General features: G+C 39.5%; 1 protein-coding gene across 1 annotated transcript in view; it reads right to left on the bottom strand.

Moving 5' to 3' along the window:
* Window positions 1–26,264, bottom strand: part of RCAN2 (regulator of calcineurin 2) — a 266,978-nt gene that overhangs the window by 216,000 nt on the left and 24,714 nt on the right. The window contains exon 2 of the mRNA XM_041765394.1: window positions 9,792–10,018. Coding sequence (XP_041621328.1) covers window positions 9,792–10,016 — 225 coding nt within the window. The 5' untranslated portion in view covers window positions 10,017–10,018. The remainder of the gene's footprint in view (window positions 1–9,791; window positions 10,019–26,264) is intronic.

Here is a 26,264-nt window from a genome sequence, read left to right as displayed (position 1 = left end):
TGATGGCTGGATTGAGTAGACTGATTAATGATGTAGGAAAGATGTTAGGGTTCAAAGCTGATGGCCAAGAAAGAATTCTTGAGATGTCTTTGGTGCAAAAAGGTGGTTTTATTAAAGCACAGGGACAGGACCTGTGGGCAGACAGAGCTGCACTGGGGTCATGAGGAGTGGCCTATTCAATACTTTCAAGTTAGGAGGGGGTTAGGCAAAGTGTAAGCCTCCCAGATATTTTGGAAACAAGGTTTCCAGGATGGTGGGGGTGCTAGCTATTTTTAGGAAATATTTATTTATTATTGCTTAGTAAGTCATTATTATTGTTTAGTAAGCCCTCAGTCATGAGACCCTTCAGATGTATATCGGTGGGTCATGTGCTTGGGGGATGATTGCCAACATGCATCTTGGGGGTGGGGTGTTTAGAGACAAAGGAAGTTTCCAACGGAATTTTTATATGTTAAAGTAGACTTACAGGATCCTGGGGGCCAATCAGGCTAAGATTGCCTTTTGCTCTTAGTAAAGTATTAACAACTAGGCAACTGAGTTCCTGGAAGAATAATGCTCTACCTATTTCAAGGACTTGTCAATGGGCTATATATAGTAAAGAAATATAATAATTTTTCTTCTGCCTTTATTTCTCATATCAATTAATGTAGTACTCTCTCCTTGCCAATATATTTATGATTCACTGCCCTTCCCTGGGTATGTAGATTGTATATCTTAGGATATAATATCTCCTAGGGGTACGTTCACTAAAAGCAGAATTCCTGATCAGAAAATAATCTTCAAGTGCAAAAGACTATAGAGCACTGTAGGAGATACTTGGGAACAGAATGTTCCTCACACTACAGAGCCAGTGATTTGTTCTTAAGGCTTGCTCTGTTCAGCAAGAAACAAAGCAAGAGACAGGAGTTTGAGTGTCAAGGCCGGGTGCATTACAAATAGATAAAAAAAAATCTGCATCCTATTTAATATACCAGGTCTTAAATGGACAACTGTTTCTTTTTCAAAAAGGTGACCTTGTTTAAGCAATGCTTCCATTGTGTATTTCTGGAATTCCCCAAAGTCAGGTCCCAGTCTCCAAAATCATTCCTATTATTTTGTAGCTATTTTTCATTATGATGTTTTGTGTATGTTGTTTTTAAATAAAAATTATTTTATTAGGGTTGGTTGTCCCCCTGAATAACCATACATGGCTCTAAGTTTGTTTCCACAACTTCAAATCTACCCTAAATATGAAGGCTCTGCATCACTCAAAACATTGCAAAGAATATGCTATCAGTGATGCCCAAAGAAGACTCCTTTTGAAAGAGACCATAGTTGCTTAGATACATAAACTCAGAGAAGTTTCTTTAGGGGAAAGACAACCCTACTGGAACTGAGCAACAGGAAGCAGGGCAAGGGCAGGGCTAAGAAATCAAATGTGCACTTACCTTCCCACCCCTCTCTCTAAATCATGATTACCCTACTCTCCCAACTCCCACATTTAGAACAGGACTATGGGTAGGAAGCAGATTTAACGAAAGCTACTTATTGGTGCCAAATTGCTCACATTGAAGACTCATTCCTCTGAAAATTTTTAAAGAAGTTATTTGAAGAGCTATTTTCTTCTTCTATGCTCCTTGCAAAGCCTTGAACTTCATCCACATAGTAAAGAATTTAAAATACACTTCTGGTCCAAGTTTTACAACTGGAGAGAATGTAGTACCAAGGAGGAATATAATCTATTTGAAGGAAAAAACACAATTCTCAAGGACCAGGCATTGAAGCCACAGCACCTTCCCATGAAATAATTTGGCTCTAGGCCTTCAGGATTCAAAACTAGACTTATACATTAGAAGCACAAACTTAAATACACATATCCTCAAATAGTTTATATGTGTTCATTTCTTCACCCATTAGGTATCAGAATAACAATCAGATTTAAGGGTCACGCTGAAAGTAGAAAGTACAGTTACATGACCAGGTACTTCTCTAAAAACATACAGCTCACATGTGCCATGGAAGATGTCAACTGCAATTGCAAAGTTACATTTTTTCCTTGAAGGTATATTAAAACCATTCTTCCAAACAATATGAATGATAGCAAAAAAATGTGTATATATTATTCTAAAAATATATAATCTACTAATTTAGGTGATTTTTTTCTATTCATAGTGAAATTTAAAACATCTGCAAAATATACCCTTAGTGATTCTTGGCCAACCTCCTTTATATTTAAAGACAATTGTTAAAATTCCCATAAAGATATGAGCAAAGTTTGATTAGATAATTCAGAAATGTTCTTGTATTATACCTATACATAATTAGGTTACTACAAAAGAAACAAGATATTAAGACCACTAAGAATAAATACAGTGGTCATGACAGAGTATTAACTCTTCTTTTTTTTTTTAAAGATTTTATTTATTTATTCATGAGAGACAGAGACAGAGACAGAGAGAGGCAGAAATACGGCAGAGGGAGAAGAGGCTCCATGCAGGGAGCCTGATGTGGGACTCGATCCCAGGTCTCCAGGATCAGACCCCGGGCCAAAGGCGGCACTAAACCACTGAGCCACCCGGGCTGCCCGAGTATTAATTTTTCATTTGAGCTTCCTGGAAGCTAAGAGAAACAACATGTAAGTTATATAATCTTCCTAGTGAGAAAAATACCAGTTCTCCAAAACTTTACTTAGTTTTCTTGGTACTATGTTCTATGAGAAACCTAACACATGAACCTTATTTGGAGAACCCTGAAGAACACGCATCCTAGAACAAACACAGAAACAGTTTTCATGTGGTAAAGACACATTCAACCTTCTGGAAACCAAAGGCTATCATATAAAATCACGACTTCGTTAGAATGCTACAATGAATGGTTAAATCCAGCCTTTCTTTCTACTTGCACAGCACATGTGCCATCTCAGTCCATGTTTTTAGAAGGGCTCTTTCCTTCCTTGAACCAGAGACCTAGACACAGGCTGGGTAGTGGGGAGGGGGAGGAAAGAGAATGAGGAAGGGAACCCATGTTTACCATGAAGACCTAGTGTTGTACCACCTCCTCTACCATTTCACCTCATTTAATCCTATAACAAACCTATAAAGAAGGTATGGTTAAGCCCATTTTATAAAAGAGAATGGAGATCCAGAGAAGTTAAGTTAGCTAAGATCGCATAACCAGTATGCCATAGAAGAAGGATCTGGACGCAAGTGCTTCTAGATCCAAAGCCCTCCCATAGGGCCTTTCTGCTTCTAAGTGGCGATGTTATATCCAGGACTGTGGGGGACATTACAGGATGCAGAAGAATCATGAACTTGCTCTATTACCCTCAAGATACTTGCAATCAGGGAACCCTGGGTGGCGCAGCGGTTTAGCACCTGCCTTTGGCCCAGGACGCAATCCTGGAGATCCGGGATCAAATCCCACATCGGGATCCCAGTGCATGGAGCCTGATTCTCCCTCTGCCTATGTCTCTGCCTCTCTCTCTCTGTGTGTGTGACTATCATAAATAAATAAAAATTAAAAAAAAAAAGATACTTGCAATCATCCAGCTGGAATGTAAGACCAGACCATCATATGAAGCAGCGTATTCTATGTATAAATAATGCACTAAGTAACCTGGCATTAGTAATAGCTACAAATATAGGAGGAAGTGTAGGCTTTGAACAAAGTATGAGACATGATATTTCAACATGTTTGATGAAAAATTTTATCCATGTCATGTAGCTGATTAACGGGTCTCTACCTCAAAACACAGATGGAGATTATGGTGTTTATATTTAAAACAATGGTTACGCTGTCTAATAAAATTTTCCTACCAAAATTATCACCAGAAACTGATCAAACTTAAAAAAATAAACTACCCAGATTCTGTTTCTATATATCCATTCTTCTCAAAAGGTAGGAGAATATAGTTGAACAATGTATGCAAAATTATAAATGAGTAGATAATCAAAAAATGAGAAGGTAATAGTGAAGTATAAGCAGCACACTAATAACTCCACACTCAAACAGCAAATATCACATGATATTAATGGAACTGGCACTCAGCTCATCTATATCACACTGATCTCATCCCTGCAGTGAAATGTCAGACCTGCTGTGAAGGATACCTTGGTGGTGTTTTAAAGTTCATGTCCAAACTGTCTGACTTTCTCTGGTTATCTCAGAACAGGTCCCAGGATTTCAGCCTAAGAACCAAGAACAGAATCAAAGAAGTCCAGAAAAGCAGGGTGAAGCCAATGCCATTTTCAGTTGGTGGGAGCAAGGAAAAATAATAATAAAGCTCCTTCCCCCACTCTTCCCCAGGGCTCCATCTCTGAAACTGCCTCTTAAAAAAGGAGGTTCTTAGGTGACACAACTTAAATTTTTTTTTATTTTATTTATTCATGATAGGCACACAGTGAGAGAGAGAGAGAGAGAGAGAGAGAGAGAGAGAAAGAGGCAGAGACACAGGCAGAGGGAGAAGCAGGCTCCATGCACCAGGAGCCCGACGTGGGACTCGATCCCAGGTCTCCGGGATCACGCCCTAGGCCAAAGGCAGGCGCCAAACTGCTGCGCCACCCAGGGATCCCCTTAGGTGACACAACTTAATAGTTATCCTTAAATTTATATATCCTTTTAAATTTGAAATAACTGAAAATTATCCATTACGACTGGGGCCACGGTGGTTGTTTCTTTTGTGCACTTTTCAGGGCCTCCTGCCTGGGAGGAAAGCAGAGGATGAAATCCAGCTTCTCCTCTACCTGCCAAGCTACCCACAACTGCTCAGGGCTTCAACCACCCCTTCACCTCAGGGCAAAGGGCATCATTTTTTCAAATTCACCATCATGGCCCAGGCAGCATGTCCTAAGACTGCTTCTACACATGGGAGCACCTTCTCATAATTCAGAGTCACTTTATAGGCTAGCAGCAGCTCTGATGGAAACGATATGAAATTGTTTCCAAGTACCTGCATGTTTCAAAGAAGGGAAAAAAGCTCCCCATCCCTCTTTAATATTATCCCAGACTAATTGGAACATGGCAGCCGTTTGTCCCCAGGTGCCATCAAGAATATATGCTCATCTGCTCTTTGGCACAGAAACCAAAGACTCTCAACTCTGTATGCATCGGGCTTAATTCTTTTCACTGCCTCAATTATTTTCAGGTAGTTAAGTGGGGCATTTAGAGTAGCTTGTCAGACGCTCGAGCCCCAGGGTGTCACTCAGTGCTGTGGAGAAGCAAGACACTAAATATGCCTCTGGAATATTTCAGGCACTTTAAGAAAGGTTAAGGTTCCAGGGAATGTCCTACAGCAGCTTTCAAATCTGCTCCACGCTGGGCCTCTCATCTGTCAGGTGCCCCCAAGTGATTAGCAGTGACTAATTATGGTTCCCAGCCATCATCCAGAGAAAAGACAAAATGAGAATAAGTTACTGAATACAATGATACCCACTGTCTTTTTGACAATTTAAACCTTCCTTAAAGCAACAAATCTATTTGTAAATGTCCTTCCACCTAGCAAGGATGAATAGCACAAGAAATACAGTGAAATTCGTAAGTATTTCTGGAATATGTGGTATCTAATTTAACTTGTTAACTGCTTTAGTATTTAAAACAAATGCTCAGTTAGCATTTTTCTACCCTCAGGTCACCAGGGTCGACTTCATTTTTTATTTTTTCAACTTATCTTCAGTGACACTTAAGTTAAAATAAATCTTTTTGTTTATCCTTTGCTACACATTTACAACGGGAGTGATTTGGACTCAACGCATTTATGTTTAGCTTGAGTCTTGCTATTGAATTACCTGAATTCTCTATCTTACATTCTTTTACTTGAATGTTCATGCTGGTGGATGGCCAACATTATTTCCAGAACCTATTTTTCCATCATAGAGTTTACAGATGGTGAGGCATGGTGGGTAATGAACTAGAATTCAATGTCCAGAGGACTTGTACTTACTGTATCAACCTAGGTAGACTAAGTTGCACTCTTAAGAACAACCCCCCAATCCCAGTGGTTTAAAGCAACAAAGGCTTTTTTTTTCTTGTCATGTTACATGTTCCTCATGGGCTGGCCAGGACTCTGCTTTGTGTTATCACTCTCCCAACCCCACAACCCAAACTGCCTGAGCAGACGTTCCCTGACACAGTGCCAGTTGCCCCAGCAGGGAGAGAACATTCTTCAGGGTCAAACATTGGTAACCAAGTGCTTGACCTGGAAGTAACAGATCACTCTTGCTTACACATTGGGCAGAACTAGCCAGAGGGTTCCAGAGACTACAACTCTGATATATGCCCAGGAGGCAGAGAAGCAGAAAGACACCACCCTTATAGGGTTGCTATGACAATTAAGGGCTTTAATGTTTATAAAGCATTTGGAAGAGCACCTGGCACCTTGTTACTATATAAGTATTTGCCAATATTATTGTTAATTATTATTATTATTAAGCTGAATAAATTCATAATTTTTGGAGGCCATTATCAAGTCAGGCTTCTCCTTATTGAATTGCATTTGGCTAAATGTTTCATGATGGTTATTTCCCTGTTCTCCTTTAGCTACTAGTGAATGCCAATATCCCATTAAGCAAACCCTCATCTATCTTCAGCATAGACACAGGGCAACCCCCAGGAGATCCCTCCAGCCTCACCTGTCTCAAGATGAGTTTTTGTAGACCTGCTGGATCCTGAAAGGCAAACCCACGGGAGCATGCCAAACGGAAATGAACTCTAGTAACTTTTAGGTGTTGCATGCTGTGAAGATCCCAGTTCTAAATGCGTTTCATACAAAAATATTTATGTTACAAGCTGTAGCATGCAAACAGCAATCTGCATTTATTGGTTTCAGATGCCAATTTCCTCCAGCTCCAGTTCTCTTCTGTGTTATATAAACAAATCTCAACCATCTGGACCACAACAAGCCACTCTGAAGTATGTGCTCACTCCTTGCAAAAGCATCAAATCAAAATATAATCTCACAGAATTCTGCCTAACAGAAAATTGGAGTGAACAATTTTCACAAAGCTGCTTTTAAAATGTTCTTTAGGTGTCAGAATAGGATAAACAGGATAGCAGAAATGAACTTATCAGAATATTTGTTACTTTGATAAACAAACAAGTATAACAAGATCATATCCTATGGTGTTACATACCTATATTAACAGTCCAATTTAGTGGCTTCCAAATTACTTTAGAAAGGACAAGGGCTTAGAAAAAATTATCTCAGACAGGTGGGAAAACAGAGATTGGTGTAAGACTCATTCAGGATAGTCAGAGAGCAAAAGCTTTAATTCCTACCCAGCTAAGGAAGTTAAAATGTATGCTTTATAATAATTGTAAGAAATAATCTATAGTCCATCAATACCAAGAAACAATGGACGAGAAGTAGACTGTGCCAAAAAACAAAGGACTCTGCCCAAACAAGTTTCATATGTTGCCACTTATCCACCTGGACCTCTGAAATGAATACTAAGCATCATTTCCAATGTCCTATCTCCTTAATGTAACTCCAGCGGGCTAACTGCATCTTCCCAAGGTCTTAGAAAATCACAGTGGCCAAATTTGTCCACAGGCAAGTGCAGAAGTACTAGAAATGCTTCTTGTTCCTTTTCCCTCTACCTAAAAATCTCTCTTCACCAGCTTAGCCCAGTGCCTAAAATGTCCACCCTTTCAGAAAGATAATGATCAGACTTTGTGCCTTAGATTCTTGAACTTTGAACACTGTGGAAAGAGATAGGGATATAAAACAAGTGAGTTTTGTTAAGAAAGTGAAAAACGATGGAGGTAAAGGGAAGACTATAAAGGTTTGGAATTTAAAGAGAAAGATGTAGCAGTGAAAATAAAGAGCCCCAAGGCTCCCCAAATACATATTTTTCTAGTGTTTCATGATGATGCCTCCTTGCTATTGTCATCTCTTTTGGTATCTGATCATCTTGCTTTGCCATTCTTAACCGTGTATATGTAATTAGCATATATAAATAAAAACTGAATCTAGATCAGAGTATATGATATCCTACAGACTCTCCTCAAACAGGGGTTACAAAATCACACCAAGGTAGAAGACTTTCCATCTGACTTAATAAGTATAGTTCTGTTGACACTGACCAATTATAAAACTCACCTCCTTGGCTATAAAAATGTGGTCTAAATAATTTGAAGCTGATTCCACTAAACTTCATCTCGTTGATTTCAATTCAATATTTTCTTGAGGTCATTTTAAAAGCAAATACTTTTGGTTAAGCTGCAATGTACCAACTTTGTATACAAATTAAATGAGAATATTTTGTAATCCATGATTCACTCACAGATCAGAATATCAAAATAGATGTGGGAAGTCTACCCAAGCTTCTGGCTTCCTACATAACCAATCCTGGTTCAGTAAATTAGTGCTGCTTGAGCAGCACTACAGAACGAGATAAGCTCCTCCCTAGGTTTTACTGTTTCAATCTACCAGGAAAAATTTAGTCAGGAAAGAATCAAAAACCTGTTTTGATCTCTAAGGAAAATCTTTCTATTTGTTGATTAATTTAGATAAATAGATGACGGAATGAGAAAATATAGAATCTTGTTTCATAGCTAATGCCAGGTAGATTTCAGAGGAGGGAATTACTGACTCTGAGTAAATTATAATCTGTGTTGTAAACTGGTTATTATCCAAGAGCAAAATTCCCAGTTTCTTTCAAAGAGATCATATGCCATTTTCTTACTTAAAACAGTCAAGGGATCACAACATTGGAGGTTCTAATCACATCTAAGGCCTTGGATTTCAAGCTCTTTTTAGTCTATCATTTCAATGTTCAACTCCAAAATAATATCAATATAAAACTGTAATTCCAAATCCTCCAGGCTACCAGAATTGTTTACAAAACCAATAAAAGCCAGGTTAAAAAAAGACTTCCAGTAATTATTTTCAGGCAAAGGAGTTTGGAGCTTAAGCAATTGACAAAATCAGTCCAAGTTTGTGAAACAGCAATCATACATCCTACTCTTTTATCTACATAAAGAGATATATACTTTAGTTTAGGAAAAAAGGCCCTTCCCCCAAAAAATGTTGCCCATGTTTTATAATCTACTATAATAGTAGCTGTTTACAATTAGAAATCCACATCCACAGGGCAGTTTTGATCTAATTCAGATACTCCATTAAAAAGGTCAGAGAAATCTAAAATCAGTTTTAAAAACATCTCCAAACAGAATATTTAACTCTGATTTCCAAGAATCATTATATTAAATCAAGTTTGTCTTAAAAAGGGAAGCTTCTTTGCTGGAAAATACTTGTACACAGACAACTTCATTCCCCAATCATTTCAAATCAACCACTTTTACTCAAATTCTTACCACACATAATACAATTCCATCCTGTGTGATATGCTGAACAAAGCAAGACTCTGATAACCAGCCAACTTACCTTTCTAATAATGGCTGCAGGACTCAGGTCATGGCTATGTTTGGAACACTCATCAAACTGCAGGAAGGGTAGGGGTAAAAGAGAGCTTGTGCCATTTTGAGAAAGGCAAATTAAGGTTTTGGCAGAATAGGAGAAAATAAAAATTTTTTTATTACATCTGCTTCCTAGCCCAAAGGATTTTTCCTGCATCATTATTCCTAACACCATTTGCTCTGTTAGATAGGCCTATGAGTCTCCGAGGATGAGATCTGATTCAATGTCTACGACCTTGTCACAACTAGTTGATAACAGAATAGGCTTTTCTCCTCCTGCTATGCATGCCAACTACACATTTTTCAAAACTTCAAAACATCCATCACAAACAAGCCATGGAAATATTTTGGAATAATGCCACATTTCCCCATGATTCAGGGCAGAAAAGGCTTATTACCTTGCTCTCTTCTCCTTCAAACACTGACTGGTGAACGTTGCACGCAAACAATGAGTTGGGGAGGTCGTTGAAGTCAGTGATTGCTTGAAAGGCTTCCTCTGCAAAACACCGAGTTACAGCCCAGTCTCTGTCTATGCAGCAGAGCAAGAAAAGTCCTCCATCTTCTGGGATGTGCCCCTGCTGCCCCAGGCTCCTCATTCCAATGAAGTAAGATTCTCCCCTCATTCCTGAGGACACAAAGATGGACATGTGTTAGAGTAAACACTGATTCCTTCAAATTTGGTTCTAAAGCTGCAGTTCTGTGAGTGTGTGGGGGAGAGCAAAGTGTGATTAGAAGCAAGGACTATGGGAAGAGGGGAAGACCCAGAAAGTTCACATTACCCCTCTGATCTCTGAGTCACTATTTCCCATCGAGCTCTACCACTAGGCACCAAGTGGGTCAAAAAACCCACTCAACCAAGATATGAATTGGAAGCTGGGGTATCTAGCCCAGCTACGCAATATTTACTAGATATGGAACCTGGGAAAATTATGTAAACTCTCTGAGTCTTTGCTTCCTTATGAATATCAAACAGAGTCAGAAAAGACTTTGACAAGTCAGATGATGAATTATATAGTACCACCACCATTGCCACCACTACTACTAAAGTCTATCCTTTATTGAGTTCCAGGAACTGTTCTAAATGATTGGCATGCATCAACTAACCTATTAAATCTCCACAATAGTTTATGAGACTGGTACTAATGCTATCCCCATTTTACAGATGGAAAAACTGAAGAAAAAAGCAAGGGAGTAACTTTTACTATGTCAGTGATAGTAAATAGCAGGACTAGAATTTAAACCAGGCAGTTTGGAACCCGAGCTCATCTTCCTGCACCATAGAAATGAAGCAGATAAAAATTAGTGCAAGTCTATATTTAAGGAAGTTCAATCTATTTCATCAGTACCTGAATCTTGATTGCAGTAATTCTAATAGTTAATGGTTTATCCATAATGAGGATGTGTGGGTGTGCGCACACATCCCTACCTTCTGCCTGGGATGATTAAGTAATTTGTGAATCCTGAATTTTGAAAATAAGTACTATCTTGGTTAATCCACGGTATTAGATACAGATTTTCCTTTCCTCATAGTCCCCATCACAAAGCTTTCTAGTATTCGTCTTACCTATGTTCAAACATTCTATTATTTCCTCACTCCAACATTTCAAAATTCTACCCAACTGCAGCCAGTTTTATCATCTTTTGATACTGACACATTGCAGCAGATGTTATCAGTCTCCCCACATACCTCAAGGACAGTATCTACATTTTTCTTTTGTATCTACTTTCATGCCTATCATGCTCAGTAATTAGAAGCCAGTAAAATAATTTGCCCATAGGTATCCAAGAAGACTGATGGACATGTCTACTGTGGCTGCTGGGTCATCTTCAGGAAGTTCCATTTCCCCACTCCCAGCACTGCAGAGTACAGGACAGATGGGTGGGTGCCACAGAATAGCACTCTGTCCTCATGACATTTGTTAGACACAAATTCTGATCTCCAGACAAGTATGGGTTCTTGTATATATATCTCTCTCGAACTCTGAATATATGGTTCAGGTGATGAGGTTATGTTTTTCTGTTTTTATTTTTCCTAGAAACAAAGCCCAAGTGGGATCCTGATAAGCATCACTTGATGGCAATATAAATAATGCATTACATAGAAAATCTTGGGCCTGCTTGGGACAGGAGCCAAAGATTTTAAAATTTGAGGTAATAACTCTAAAAACAGATCATTGTAATTGTGGTAAATAAAAATGTTATTCTGTATAAAATATAATGAACCATTTCTGTATTTTAAAGTTCTTAAAACTCCAATACGTTTTCTATATTTAAATCAACAAAGTATTTATTTTAAATAAAAATATAGTACATCTTTTAAGCTTTGTTTTGTTCTATAATCCAAAATATATGAATATTTGTACTTACAAAAATGTCAATGCAATACTTATGTGTATTTGTTTTCCTTCATATTCATATTTATACTGTTTCAAAGATGTTACTGTAATATGCATAATAACTATCATTTATTATTATTAGAGTACTAAGTACTTTAATAGTAAGAATAATTACTAAGAGCATTGAAATAGGATTATTTTCATCAATGGATTATAGGAAAACTTCTTAATAATAATGAAGTCATAACAATCCATTAGCATGAAGTATAGCTATTACATGTCAATACTGATTTTATTTTTAATCCTGTCCCTCTTATTTAAAAATTTTAAATTAATCAAAAACAGATCCCAAAATGTTCCCAAATGTTTTCCGAGAATGTTTCAATTACTCTTTTTCCGAAAGAAATAAAAATCCATTGCTGAACAAATTAATTAAATAGACGGAATATTAAGCCCTACTTAGGTCTCATTTTAATCTACTCAAATAGCCTTAACTTCTGTTCTAAGCTGTAACAATACGATTATGTTCAAGAGACTTTATTTTAAGCTCATTACTTTCAGTAAAGATTTAAAAGGTGAATGCATTTTTGGCAAACAACCTATTCTACTTATATGGAGAAATATTTTAGAAGTCAGAGCTTTGAACAAAGGAACCCTGATTTGTCATTCCAGGACCATTACTGACTCAGCTCGTACTCTGGAGAAGTCAATCGATCATTTGATGACTCAGTTTATCTTTATAAAACAAGAACAAAAACATCTCTCTGCCTCCCTTCCTCTACAGAGGAAGAAAAGGGGAGCCAAAGAAAGAGAAATGAAGAAGTAATCAAAATCAGCATTAACCACTACATAAAAGGGTAAGTAGTATAAAATACTATAAAAACACAACATTATAATAATCTTGGAGCAAGACTATTACGGTTTGGCATTACCACTAACTTTTAGTAAATGCAAATAAACAGAAAGAAAGAGAAGCTCTGAAGACCAAAAGAACCCCTAATAAAGAAATGTAAAGGTCCTATTGCCCAAAAGCACTAGTTTATCTTTTTAAATTAATCTCAAAACTCTGAATTGTTGTAAAACAACTTTTAAGCAACAGTTGCCTGCATAGCATAAGAAGATTTACATGTATCATCCTTATCTCTGAATCTGAGGCTGGTCATCCAAAAGAGAAGAGCTGCCTTCAGCTCAAGGGGCATGTCTTCTGGGAGTTTCCCAACCTCTCCCATGGCCTTGAACATGGCCTCCTTCCTCTGCATGCCCTGAGCACCCTGCACAGCCTTCTCCCATGGATCATCCTACACTGTGTTCACTACTTTACTAGTCTGCATCTCAAACCCTAAGAGTTTGAGAAGAGAGACTGACCTGTCTTCACTGGTGCATCTTCAGCCTGGTTCATGTAGCAAGGCCTCAAAATGATGTTTGACTGAATCAATGAATTATAAAAGAGTCGTGTTTAAAAAAAAACAGACAACCTAACTCGGGGAAACGAACTAGGGGTGGTGGAAGGGGGGAGGAGGGCGGGTGTTGGAGGGGAATGGGTGACGGGCACTGAGGTGGACACTTGACGGGATGAGCACTGGGTGTTTTTCTGTATGTTGGTAAATTGAACACCAATAAAAATTAATTTAAAAAAAAATCTTAAAAAAAAAATAAAATAAAATAAAACATCATCTTAAAAAAACAGACAAAAAAAATAACAGACAAACAAATAATTTATAGTGGCCAATTTAAAATATGTACACTAATAATATTTACTACAAATATATCCACAAATATTGAAAACAACCTGCTCACCTCAATGCTAAGGTGTGATTTATAAAATGGAATTTTATAAATGGAAGGCAGCAAGAACCTCTCAAAGCATTCCTTTAGCTAAAATGAAAAACCTGCAATGGATAATTCAAATAACATTTATGTTGTTTTTTTTTTAATTACACATGTTCATTGAAGAAAAAACTGACAACTTCAGAAAGGTATTTTAAAAAGAAACTAAAAGCAAACCATAATCCTATTATCCAAAGAAAATTGTACTAACATTTTCATTTTAGTTTTAGTGCTTTTTCACAGGTATAATTTCTAAACAAAATTGAGATCCTGCTGTTTTGTATCCCACTTCTTTCTCAAAACATTGATATAATCAAGAGCAGTTACCTGTACTATTATGTATTCTTCGAAAACACTAATTTTAATAGACACATAGAATCCCCGTGTACAGATCTGTCATAACTTATTTAACTATTCTGTTATTTGACATTTAGAAAGCATAAATTTCCATCATCATGTGCATCTGGTAAAGGAAAACCATTCTCCACTATTAAAATATAAAGAGTCCTCTAGAAGAACCTCAAAACTTCTTCACATGCAGAGAAAAGACATCTTTATGACATGCTGGAAAGGGCCTCAGGGGTACACTTGGGTTTCACTCCTTCTCTATGTTGCATGCCTTCTGGACTGTGGTTTTCACATCAGCAAAATGGAGAAAGAACATAACTTCATCCACCTTATGGTCTATTGTGAACATCAAATGAGATGAAGCACATGAATCTCTTTTGAAACCTGCAAAATAATATGTGAATTAAAGTTATTTATTAATCCTTCTAGGCTCATCAAAAGCAAGGCAACAGCAGAGGAATCTGGCACTATGGAAGTGGTTGCCATCCACTATCGTTAATTAAGTGTGTGGACACGTCCATGAAGGTTAAGCCCATATCACTAAAATGAGAAATGAATGGAGATGCTGCTCCAATATTTGGTATGAATCTCGCTGGTGACTCTAGTAGGAGGGAAGGATGGTGATGACACAGAAGGAACAACTGAAATAGAAAACTAACAATCCTGTCCCTCCCAAACACTACTAACAACACAATAATGGTTATAATCCTACAAAGTTAGTAGCCATGAGAATATAAATGCTTGAATTTCACTAATTTTAATGAAGGAAGAAGCTTGAAGACAGGAAGATTTTCAACTATCTCACTATTTTGCTGTAACGTGAAAATGATTTCATCAGAGATCCTCAGATAACCTCATAGCACTTATCAATTAACCATTAAAAGACCTGAAATGAAGATAGTACAGCTCCTACTATGGAGACTAGTCACCTGAAGCTTAGAGATATTTGCCCACTCAGTATCACTGAATTAGCAAATGAATAAATGCTTGTTGCGAGAATAAGGGAATAAATTCTCCCTCAACAACCAAGAATCATGTAGATATTGCTGGGTGTCTACACAAAGAATGAAGATCTCCAAAACCCCTACTCTTCATTCCTTGCAAACATTTATTTGGTATAATTAAACCCTGGAGAAGGGACCTCAGAGAGACATCGATTCTGTTGGATATCATTATTTTCACAGTGTTATCAATATGCATGAGATTTGGATTTCTGAATTCAGAATTCTAAGAAAATTCCACCTTTCTGGGAATGGGGTATATCTCATGCAAATGGGAATCCATGCATTTGCTCATAGGATTTCTGGTTTAGAAAGTCTTATGTAAGTCTGGATAAAAAAGGAGGGGAAATGCATGAGAATAGCAGAGATCCATGGCAAAAAACAAAACAAAACAAAAAGCCACAAAAACACGATTGCAAACCTCCACGGAGATGCGCATATTTATACTAGCTTCACTAGCAAGTAAAATCATCCCATTAATAGTGCAAGGTATGTCCTATAAAAAAAGGCTAACACCGCCTTGGAAGGCTAGGGTGGTAATAATCTCATCTTGAGTCCCCTCAACATGTCCCCAGTTGAGGACATGACGGCCAATTCTGAGTACCACTCACTACAGAAAAACTGGAAGTCTTTATAAGGACATTAGTTAGGCTTATCCTGGGGCCAAAAGTCATGTCATCTGAAAAATAGGGGCATCGGAAGACACAGCCCCAGGAAAGCACAGGAAAGGAGTCTTGAGTGAAGTCATAGTTGCCTTCAACTTCCAAAAGAGGAAATAGAATTTTTGTGTAAGGTGCTAAGAAAGAAGTCAAACCATGGGAAAAAATTCAATATAATAAAAGGTGCCATGAATCTTTCAACAATTCAGGTTAAAACAGTACTGTCCCGCCTCATATCTTAGTGAGTAACTTTCATCAGGGACAACCAATGAGTAAGCTCCATGGAGCAGGTGACAAACATCTGGCAGGATGTCACAGAGGGAATCCAGGGACCAGGGGGCTGGCTGGCTGGCTGGCTGGCATTTCTGTTATGGTCACTTCTCACCAGGAGATTTTTACTTTTCCATGATTAGAAGAAAATATACAAAAGAGGTAACAATTTATCTCTGGATTTAAAGATGCTCAAGAAAGGGGAATTTATAACCTTTAACAAAAGTTTTCTCCAGTGTTGAAACCTTTCATTTGATATTCATATCTGCCTATATTTTTCATTTTCTAGATTACTCAAACTAGAAAGTAAGATTTTTTAAAAATAGTAAATAATGATCCACAAAGGGAGAAAAATGAGAAAGACTTTTAAAAAAGCAACTTACTTTGAGTTTATTTTTCCTCACACAAAAGAATGTTTAAAGATTTAACTTGTCTGCTTTTTATTTTTTTTTTAATTTTTTTTTTATTATTTATTTATGATAGTCAGAGAGAGAGAGAGAGGCAGAGACACAGGCAGAGGGAGAAGCAGGCTCCATGCACCGGGAGCCCGACGTGGGACTCGATCCTGGGTCTCCAGGATCGCGCCCTGGGCCAAAGGCAGGCGCCAAACCACTGCGCCACCCAGGGATCCCCTGGTCTGCTTTTTAAATGAAGAACAGGAATCTAAAACTTTTTGCAGTAAGAGCAATAAACAGAAAAAAAGCACCTCAATTCCATGTTATGGCCAGCTGAGCAGGATAAATAAGGAAATAGGATAGCTGGAAATGATTAATGAATAATTCACTTTGACTTGAAGTTCAAATTTGATTGAAAAACAAGTCAAGAGATTATGGGAGGTTTGTTGGTTTGGAGGGACTTAAAAATGACAGTGCCAAACTGACTAGTAATCATAACCACTAAGAATGCAATGTTGCATTAATAGAGAAGAAATGTCTACAGCTATTTTTTAAAGTTGAATATAAGGTTAAATGAATCCAGTTCAAAGTTTTAAAGAATAGAAAACTCACAGCTTAAAGTTTTACAGTGTTTAAAATCCCTTTGGCTCTAAAACTGATTCTTTAACGATAGCTGGAACAAAATAAGCTTATTAGCAGAAAACCTTTGCAATGAACCACAATACTCATTTTAAATTAAACCATATCCTCAGCTATTATTTTTGGTCTTGCCTAATGGGTAAGGTACTTTTGATGCCCTTTTGGTATTTTAACATCTAGACCCTCTGAGGGATACACCAGGCCTTTTGCTCATCTTTATCCATCTTAAATGGAGACTGAAGTACAATATTAGTAACAACAAACCATCCCAGCCATCCTGACATACAAAGGAGAGAGGTGATATTCTTAGGCTTTGCTCCATAGAAACCCATTAGAGCTCTTTCTGAAATATAATGGGACCTATTTAATTCAGCTGCAGAATTTTCACACCTGCTGAGTTGTGTGAACTTCATGCTATTCTTGATACCATTTGGGATCAGTCTTGAAAGAATTAGGAACATGCAGTTTTCCACTCATGGTTTTCAAAGGAAATTATCCACATTCCTCAGTCATGGCTCCCTTTAGGACACCTTCTGGCACACTGCTCTACCTTAAGCTCCCCCAGGAAAACAATGCAATTAATTCAGTTTCCCCAAGGAAGTAGCTTCTTATGAACTTTGAAGAAACTGGGGAAGAGGGGGAGTTGTTTCCATCCTTTCCTTTTGTACGGGATTCTATGGGAGTGATGGTCTACAAACTTGACCAGAATATGTGCATGCATCTGTAGGATTTTAATGCCCATGATCTCCCAGGAAGATCTGAAAATCCTGAATCTTCTTCCAATGGAAAAAATAAAAAGGGCAAGATGCGTCTCAAATTTACTCAGGGTCAGATGGAACAAGCAGATAGGGCATTTGTATTCGACTCTCACAACACTAGCTGACATCATCAAGAAAATGTGTTTCAAATAGGCTTGTTGCAAGAGAAGAGTCAAGTAGAGAAAACACCATCTTTTATGAAAGGTTGGAGGATTGAGGAAGTTGTTCTTAAGGACAGGAAAACTATTTTTACAAAGAATGGTCTACAACAAACCATAGATTTATGAAAGAAAATAAACATAATTAGAACATACCACCCAAAAGAGAAAAGCTTTGGTCATTGTATTAGTCAAGGTCCCAGTAGGAAACAGATGGTATGCTCAAATTGGATCATTTGAAAAGAGTTTAATGTTTGCAGAAGTGTGGGCAGGGTATAGGGAAACCACAAAAGATATTTCAAAACCCTAGGTTAGCACTATCCCTAGACCTGAAGAGGTGGGAAGAGGGGAGGGGTTTTCAGAATGGGGACACACAAGGGGCTGCAAGCAGAGGACCCCCTGAGGGGGGGCTATAGCCAATCCACAGAGACAACACAAACAGGGAACCTTTTGGTATTTTAACTGAACTTGATTTAAGTATTTAAATCTCAGTCATTTGTAAATGACAGCTCAAACCAGCCTATATAGTGGAGCCACAGATTCACAAGTTCTTACTGTGTTTTTTTGTTTGTTTTTAAGAACAGAAAGAGTCAAAGGGAGTGAGTGACAATGTGTGTGCAGCACTATGGAATATGTCTTAAACTGATCCGGAGATCTTAAACTGGATATAAAAGGAGGGAGCAATCACAAACAAGCCCAGGAGAATGGCAGAGGCTGATGTTTGCGCTGTTGGGGACAATGTATTCTTGAGCCCAGCGTGGAAGCAGAAGACCATCCTTTCATTACTGCTGTCAGAAGAAGCTTAAAGAAAGCCCCAAGCTTCCGGATAAGCCTAGCAATTATATGCAAAATAACTTTTCACAGGAGGATAACACTTCAAAAGTGAGCAGTGAAGCAGGTGAAGGTTGCTATGGTAGCTAAAGTCAGATTTATCCTGTCATCTTTCACCTTCTGCTTTGAGAACACTGAGGAGAAAGAGTGAATAGGATCTACAGTAGGGAGGGAGAGATGGGGCAGCCCACCTCTGAAAAAATCCAGCCAAGAAGGGTCAGAGTTGTTCAGACCTTCTAGTAAGAAAGAAAAAGCCAGACTGGAAGGCTTCTCAGAGCGGGAGGGGGAGGAGGAGGGATAGAGAGCTGGTCAGAACTCATTAGGAGGCCAAGGTCAGAACTCATTAGGAGGCAGCACTCCCTCTGATAAGATTCCCAGGGGATGAGCAGCTTGATTGTAAGCTCTTTTTAATGCAAGAGGGCAAAGAATGAGGAGAGAGAGACAAATATCCTCATTTTGGTGCCCAGCATACAATATGCTTCCCCCCAAGTACCACTAAATGTCCATGTCCCTTCCACATTAAAAATCTTCCATAACTCCCTAAGATCCAGCAATTCAATAAAAGCAATTATTTTAGGACCCCCACAAGAAGATGACAGTCTTCCCATCCAGATGTTTCTACTATCTACTCTCTCACTAGTGATGAGAAGGAAAGCCCGATTCTCAGCACCAAGCTCCAGCTCTGCCAGTAATGACAACAGCATCAAACAATTATTGACTGCTTATTTTGTATGACATTGACAGACGGCTGGGTGACCCTGACAAACTTCCTTGAGCTTTCCTCACTTCTCTTGGCTCCTGCCAGCCCTCAACCCCATCTAACAACACGCCACTCATCCTGAAGCCATTTCCAGGCTGCTGCCTTCAGACCCCACTATGAGCCCCACTGCACAAGAAGAGATCATCCCTAATTCACCCCTTGTCCCGTGTTTGTCCTACCTCTCAAGACACTTTGTTTTGCTGCTCCTTGTGTTTTTCTAATTCTTACAGTCTCCTCGGTGCTGAGGGCAGGAGGGGCTGAGGAGGCTGTGTCTTCCCCACCTGGAGAACCCCAGTAGCTGCTGAACAGGACCCTACCCTTGGAAGGTCACCTTTCTTGAACTGAACGGAGTTCAAGTTCTGAATGTGATTCTCAGCTTCCCAACATGCTAGCTGTCTGACTTGGGAAAGTTACTGTTTTTCTGTGTTCAGTTTCCTTACCTATAAAGTAGTGGTAAACAGAAAACCAAGGGCCCACACTGGTGTCCCTTTAGGCTAAGTCAAGTCACCAAACTCGGGCTTACTGTCTAAGCTAATTGTAGTTTCAACCTCCCCCACAAATGAGGTCTTAACCAGTCAGTCAGGAATCTTCTGATCAGCACCAATGGTAACCTGTCACAAGGGCCTTCACCATCCCCCTCAAAGGAAGATATGGTCGTCCACCTGGTAAGACCCTCTGGCCTTCCAGGAAGGAGAAGATGATCTTGCCTGAAACAATCCTTTCTTTCCTGTGGCTAATAACTTTCTTGTTCCACTCTCCTTCCCATAAAAACCTTTCATTTTGTATGACTATTTGGAGCTCCCCTCTATTTGCTAGATGGGATGCTACCCAAAAGCCAATTGTATCTTCAAATTTTCTTATTGGAATTTTTCTTCTTTAACAGTAGGGAATAGGAGGGTATCCATCAGAGTGCTGGTTTGAGGATTTCATAGCTAACACAAATAAAGCATTTAGAACAATGATTAGGATACACTGTGAGTGCTCAGTAAATGTTAACAGTTTTTAATATGGGCCATCCTGGTCTTCAACAGAGCAATTCCTTAACTGTCTCTCAAATGACATCTTCTCATTCTTAGAGTCATCAGTCTTTTTACACAGAAAGGCACAGTGTATAGAGGAAATTAAAGCATAGGCTTTGAGGTTGGACTGCCAGGTCTGAATCCTGCTACTGCTACTTTCTATCTGTGTGACCTTGGACATGTTACTGAAGATCCCTGGGCAGTGTATGCAGTATGGGGACCATGAGGGTACCAGCTTCATAGAGTTATTATATGGATTAATACACCCTTCCTCCACTCCCCAAATACCTAAATGTTTGGTGGGTGTTCTACTTTCAGGTCTTTAGAAGAGGTTGTGCTTCTATGACAAGAAATGCAAGAACTCAAAAGTCAAACCCAGATTCAAATCCCAGCTCTCCACTCGCTGTTGACTGTCAATGGAAAGAAGACAGACTGGTGGTGATGGCTGGCCTCTGGGGTCTAGGTCTGAATCCTCCTTCCACAGCCATTTTACTTGGTAGTTTTGGGCAAGTTAGTTTCACTCACTAAGCCTCAGTTTCAAGAGCTATAAATCAGGACTATCAAGAGTTTCTTTTCTCTCTCTTTTTTTCCTTTTTTTTTTTTCCATTATGGTAAGTGCACTCTGTGATCCCCATCACCTATTTCATCCCATCCTCCCCTCCGCTCTGGTAACCATCAGTTTGTTCTCTATAGTTAAGAGTCTGTTTCTTGGTTTGTCTCTCACTCTTTGGGGTAGGGAGGCTCTTGAGAGGTTCAAGTGAGATCATCCTAGTCAAGAATTTAGGCCAGAGGCAGCAGCTAGAATCACTCAGGAAATGCTAGCATTTGCTATGACCACTGGCTTGCTGTTAATCTTATGGTTGGTTCCACCTTTAGCTACTCACCTGTTCTCATTTGGCATAACGTTAAGAGCAAAAATAAGGACTTTCCAGGAGTTTCTTAGCCTGTGTATTTAGCTTGCTAATACATGTTCCTTGCTACAGACTTAAAAGTGTTATTTGCCATTCCCTTTCCTTTCAGTGTTCTTCTCCAACTTAGATAAAAAATGCCATCAGTGTTCAACCAGGCTCCAGGGTACTTCACAGAAAGTTCTCACCCTGCTATAGAGCCCCCAACACCAGCCAAGCATCTTCCACCCTGAGAGGACTGCCCAGAGCCTCCTCTCCACTTGCCTGTCTGCAAATGTGTTGTTATTTACAACATTTGGCAAAGGGAAGCCATTTATTGATGTTTTTACATCTCCTCCCATATGTTGAGCATTCTTGTTTCTTCCTGTAATGGCTGGCACCCAGCATGGCTTCTGATCCGCTGTGCTGGCAAGACAAATGGAATATAACACCCCAGCCTCCACCCAGAGCTATTGCTATTCTGTCTCATTCATTCTGTCCCTATCCTTCCCCCCACTCCCCGGCCGCCCACCTCTCCTAATAGATGTCCCAGAGCTTTGTTCACCTTTGATTACCACTTTCTCAACTGAGTGACTTCCTGAGTCTCAGATTTTCATGGTCTCCTGTTGTGTTAAATCCAGGTTGTGCATTCCCACCCTCTCTTCCTCATCACTCATTGCTGGCACATTTACCAATTCACTTTTGATCTGAAAGTAAGTCATAGCCCTGACTGCTTCAGGTCACTTTTAAAATCCTTCCCTTTTTATATTTTTTGGTTGAAAATGTTCTCCTTTCTCCCTCTCTTCTCTCCTTCTTTCAGGCTTACAAACACAGTATCTATTGGGTTCCTATAGGAGCAAATGCTGATTGGACCTTCTGCATTGCACACTAGAACATATCTTCTCCTTTCTAGATGAAGCTGCCTGCCCTAATCCTGTTTGACCAAGGGCCCCAACTGAGAAGCCAACACAGGCTGGGCAGTGTCCTCCACATTGTCAGAAAGTCACAATTCAGGATGATCCAAAATTAGTCCCCCACTTCTGGTGCCATGTGTTGTTTACAAGACAGAGCTGACCCAGATTTTAGCTTAGAAAAAAAACAAACCAAAACCTTCATTAAAGTCCTTTCTGGCCTGCTGCAATTGGGACCAGTTTTCCAGACAAGCCAATTCACCTCATCTCTCACTCCGCAGCAACTGATCAGGGGCCAGGCTCATGGAGGATAGAGGAGAAAACCTATGTTGGCAGTAAGGTTTCTGGGGAAGACCTACGGAAAGGTTTAGGGAGAGAGACTGAGTCCATGGAAGACACAGGTAGGAGCGGCCAAATGGTGGCCAAAGGCCACCTACATACCTTTTAAGAACTGGTGGCCACCTTGTAAGGCCTCAACACTGCCTTATGCCAAAGGCCTTGCTTAAAATGAAGTGGGGACTAATTGGAATTTAAATCAAAACTTGAAAGTACAAAAAGAAAAAAAAAAAAGAAATGAATTAGGGAGGAGGATATAAATCATCCTTCTACTTGTCCAAAAGAGCAGATGGAAACACTTGTACCTTTAATGAGCAGAAATCATCATGGCAGACACCACGATAATCAAATGGCAGCTTTGCCACTGTAGCCTCAGACTCCTGACAAGTACAACTAGAACAATCTGAGGGGCCTGCCAAACACTGCAGCATGGCATTGGAAGCTCTTCACATCAGGGGAGAAAACTGGGGCCCCTTCAACTGCTTGCTCTCCTAGCAAATCCCAGCAGTATTCCACATGTTTAACTGGAAAATAGCCAACACAATCTAAGCTTCTTATTAAGATGTCAAAGCTTCTTCTTTTTTTTTTTTTTCTTAAGATTTTATTTATTTATTCATGAGAGACACAGAGAGAGAGGCAGAGACAAAGGCAGAGGGAGAAGCAGGCTCCCTGCAGGTAGCTTAATGAGGGACTCGATCCCAAGATCCCAGGATCACAACCGGAGCCAAAGGTAGAGGCTCAACCGCAGAGTCACCCAGGTGTCAAAGCTTCTTATTAAGATGATCAAAGACCACTGATTCCTAAAGCCTAACTCAGTACAGAGGGAGTAGGAAAGATGAGAGACATTATTTTAGGCTGATGTTGCTTTTTGAGAAACTGGCTGTTTGTCTCTTTTTATAGTTACCTAATAGTTCTGCATTTTGGGAGACAGTGTCTGTCACAGAGAAGATGCCCCAAAATACTCATTACACCAACCCAGACAATTCTTCATTTTATGTCTTCCTACCAGTTCACTTACTTTCTCATCTCCTCTGTTTCCTACATTTCTTAAAACCATTTTATCCCTTCTTCCTAACAGAACCTTGATAGTCTTTTCACTTAGGATGTACAATTAACCTCAGATACTAGACACAAAACGCTAAAAATGTATTCAGTGGAGGGGGCATTGAGTGGCTCAGTCGGTTAAGTGTCTGACTGCTGATTTCAGCTCAGGTCATGGTCGCAAGGTTGTCAGACTGGGCCCAGTGTTGAGGTCTGCACTGAGCGTGGAGCATGCTTGAGATTCTCTCCTTCTCTCTCTGCCTCTTCCCACTGGTTTCTGCTCTCTCTCTCTCTCTCTCTCTCTCTGAAAATTAAAATAAATAAAATAAAATAAAATAAAATAAAATAAAATAAAATAAAATAAAATAAAATAAAATAAAATAAAATAAAATAAAATAAAATAAAATAAATTAAATTAAATTAAATAAATAAAATGTACTCGATACAGGTATTTTAAAAAGGACATGGAGGGGCACCTGGGTGGCTCAATTGGTTAAGCATCTGCCATCAGCTCAGGTCATAATCCCAAGGTCCCAGGATTGAGCCCCATGTCAGGCTCCCTGCTCAATGGAGAGAGAGTCTGCTTCTCCCTCTCCCTCTACTCCTTCCCCTCACTCATGCCCTCTCTCCCTCAAATAAATGAATAAAAATCTTTTAAAAAAATGTTAAAGGATGTGAAAAGTGCATCATATGAGGGGAAAAGAAAACAAGTGTGATAACCACGTAAACATGGCTTGAACTTGACACAGATGTGGGGACAATGAAGTCTCTCTGCAACATGCACAGCTCAGTCTTTGTTCCCTTCCTTTGTGGTGTTGTCACCCTCCACAACATCAGGATGTGGCACAGATACCCTTCAGAGTCTATTAAAACCTGTGTAAAAAAAAAAAAAAAAAAAAAAACCTGTGTAATGTGATTTGTACAGGCTGCTTGTTTTTTTTAAAAAAATTTTTTTTAATTAATTTATTTATTTATGATAGTCACAGAGAGAGAGAGAGAGAGAGAGAGGGGCAGAGACAAAGGCAGAGGGAGAAGCAGGCTCCATGCACCGGGAGCCCGATGTGGGATTTGATCCCGGGTCTCCAGGATCGCGCCCTGGGCCAAAGGCAGGCACTAAACCACTGCGCCACCCAGGGATCCCCCAGGCTGCTTGTTATTTCATATAGTTTACAGAGAGATGTCAGGAAGCCGTCTCTGGGTAAGAAGGAAGTGGGTGAGCCATGTTGATATTTGGAAGAAGAACCTGTTGCGTAAAGAGGCCACCAGGGAAAGGGAAGAGCTTGGTATGTTTGGGGAACATCCAGGATGCTTCTGTAGCTGAAGTATGGTGAGGAAGGGAAGTGGTAGGAAATGAGTCCAGAGGGAAAGCAGGAGGCCAGGACATGCAGTACTCTACAGGCCTTGAAGAGGACTTGGCTTTTTACTCTGAAGATTTTGAATTATGGAGTTCATGAATTGACTTATGTTTTATTTTTATTTTTTTAAGACTTTTATTCATTTATTCATGAGAGACACACACAGAGAGAGTCAGAGACATAAGCAGAGGGAGAGGCAGGCTCCCTGCGGGGAGCCCAGTGCAGGACTTGATCCCAGGACCCTGGGATCATGACCTGAGCCAAAGGCAGATGCTCAACCACTGAGCCACCCAGGTGCCCCAACTTCTGTTTTAAAATAATTTATCCAGCTGATCTTTGGAGAGTAGACCAAGAGAGCAAGGACAGAAGGAAGGGACCAATTAGGAAACTACTGCCAGAAAAAAAGAAAAAAAAAGGAAACTACTGCCAGTAATTTAGGCAGGAGATAATGGTGGTAGAGATCAGAAAGGTAGCAGTTGAAATAGTAAGAGGCAATAGGATTCCAGATATTTTTAATGTAAAAGGAACATATGCTGATGGGCTGAATATGAACCAGAGGAAGACTCAAGGATAATGCCAGTTTTGACCTGAGTACCTAGAAGCATGAAGTTGCCATTTCCTAAGATGGAGAAGACTATGGAAGGAGCAGGTCTTGGGGCACAAAAGCAGAAGTTCATATTGCGGCATTTAAGTAGAAGATTCTTATCATTCATCTCAGTTAGTACTGAGTCTAGAGTTCAACAGGAGGGAGGTAGCATAGATTATACTTAAAGCCATTGGATTGTATGAGGGAGCTTAGAGAGAGAAAATGTGCAAGGTCTGAGTCCTGGAACATACCAGCATCTTACAGGAATAACAATGGTAGCATCTCCTGAGGGTGTTGTAACAATTTGATAATATATGCAAAGCAATTAAAATAGTGCTGAGAACCTTCTTCAACTGTCAAGAATCATGCATATATACTTGTCACCACCTGCCAGCCCCTACCTCCACTAGAGCACCAATCCCAAGTCCAATGGCCCTGGACCTATAGAATTCGTCTTCACGTTGCATAGTAAGGAGGAGGGAGGGAAAAAGGAAATCTTGTGTCCCCAGGAAGGCTACAGAGGAAAAAGCTCTCTTGTTTTTATTCCAGCGTGGAATTCTGAACATTTTCCTGCAGCAACCTCAATAGTTTTTAAGATATCTCAAACCAAAAATCTGGTACTTTATATCACATATATCAAGCATATAATATAGCCTTTTGGGCTAGCCAGCCTGGGGGCCCTGGCTGTCATGATTCAGGACATTTCTCCAAGAAAATACTTTTCAAATTCCAAACAATGCAATAGAAACCTACA

Source organism: Vulpes lagopus, chromosome 1, assembly GCF_018345385.1.
Source record: "Vulpes lagopus strain Blue_001 chromosome 1, ASM1834538v1, whole genome shotgun sequence".
NCBI classification, from domain to species: Eukaryota; Metazoa; Chordata; class Mammalia; order Carnivora; family Canidae; genus Vulpes; species Vulpes lagopus.
The sequence above is the reverse complement of the archived record's forward strand: the minus strand, read 5'-3'. Positions and strand labels throughout refer to the sequence as shown.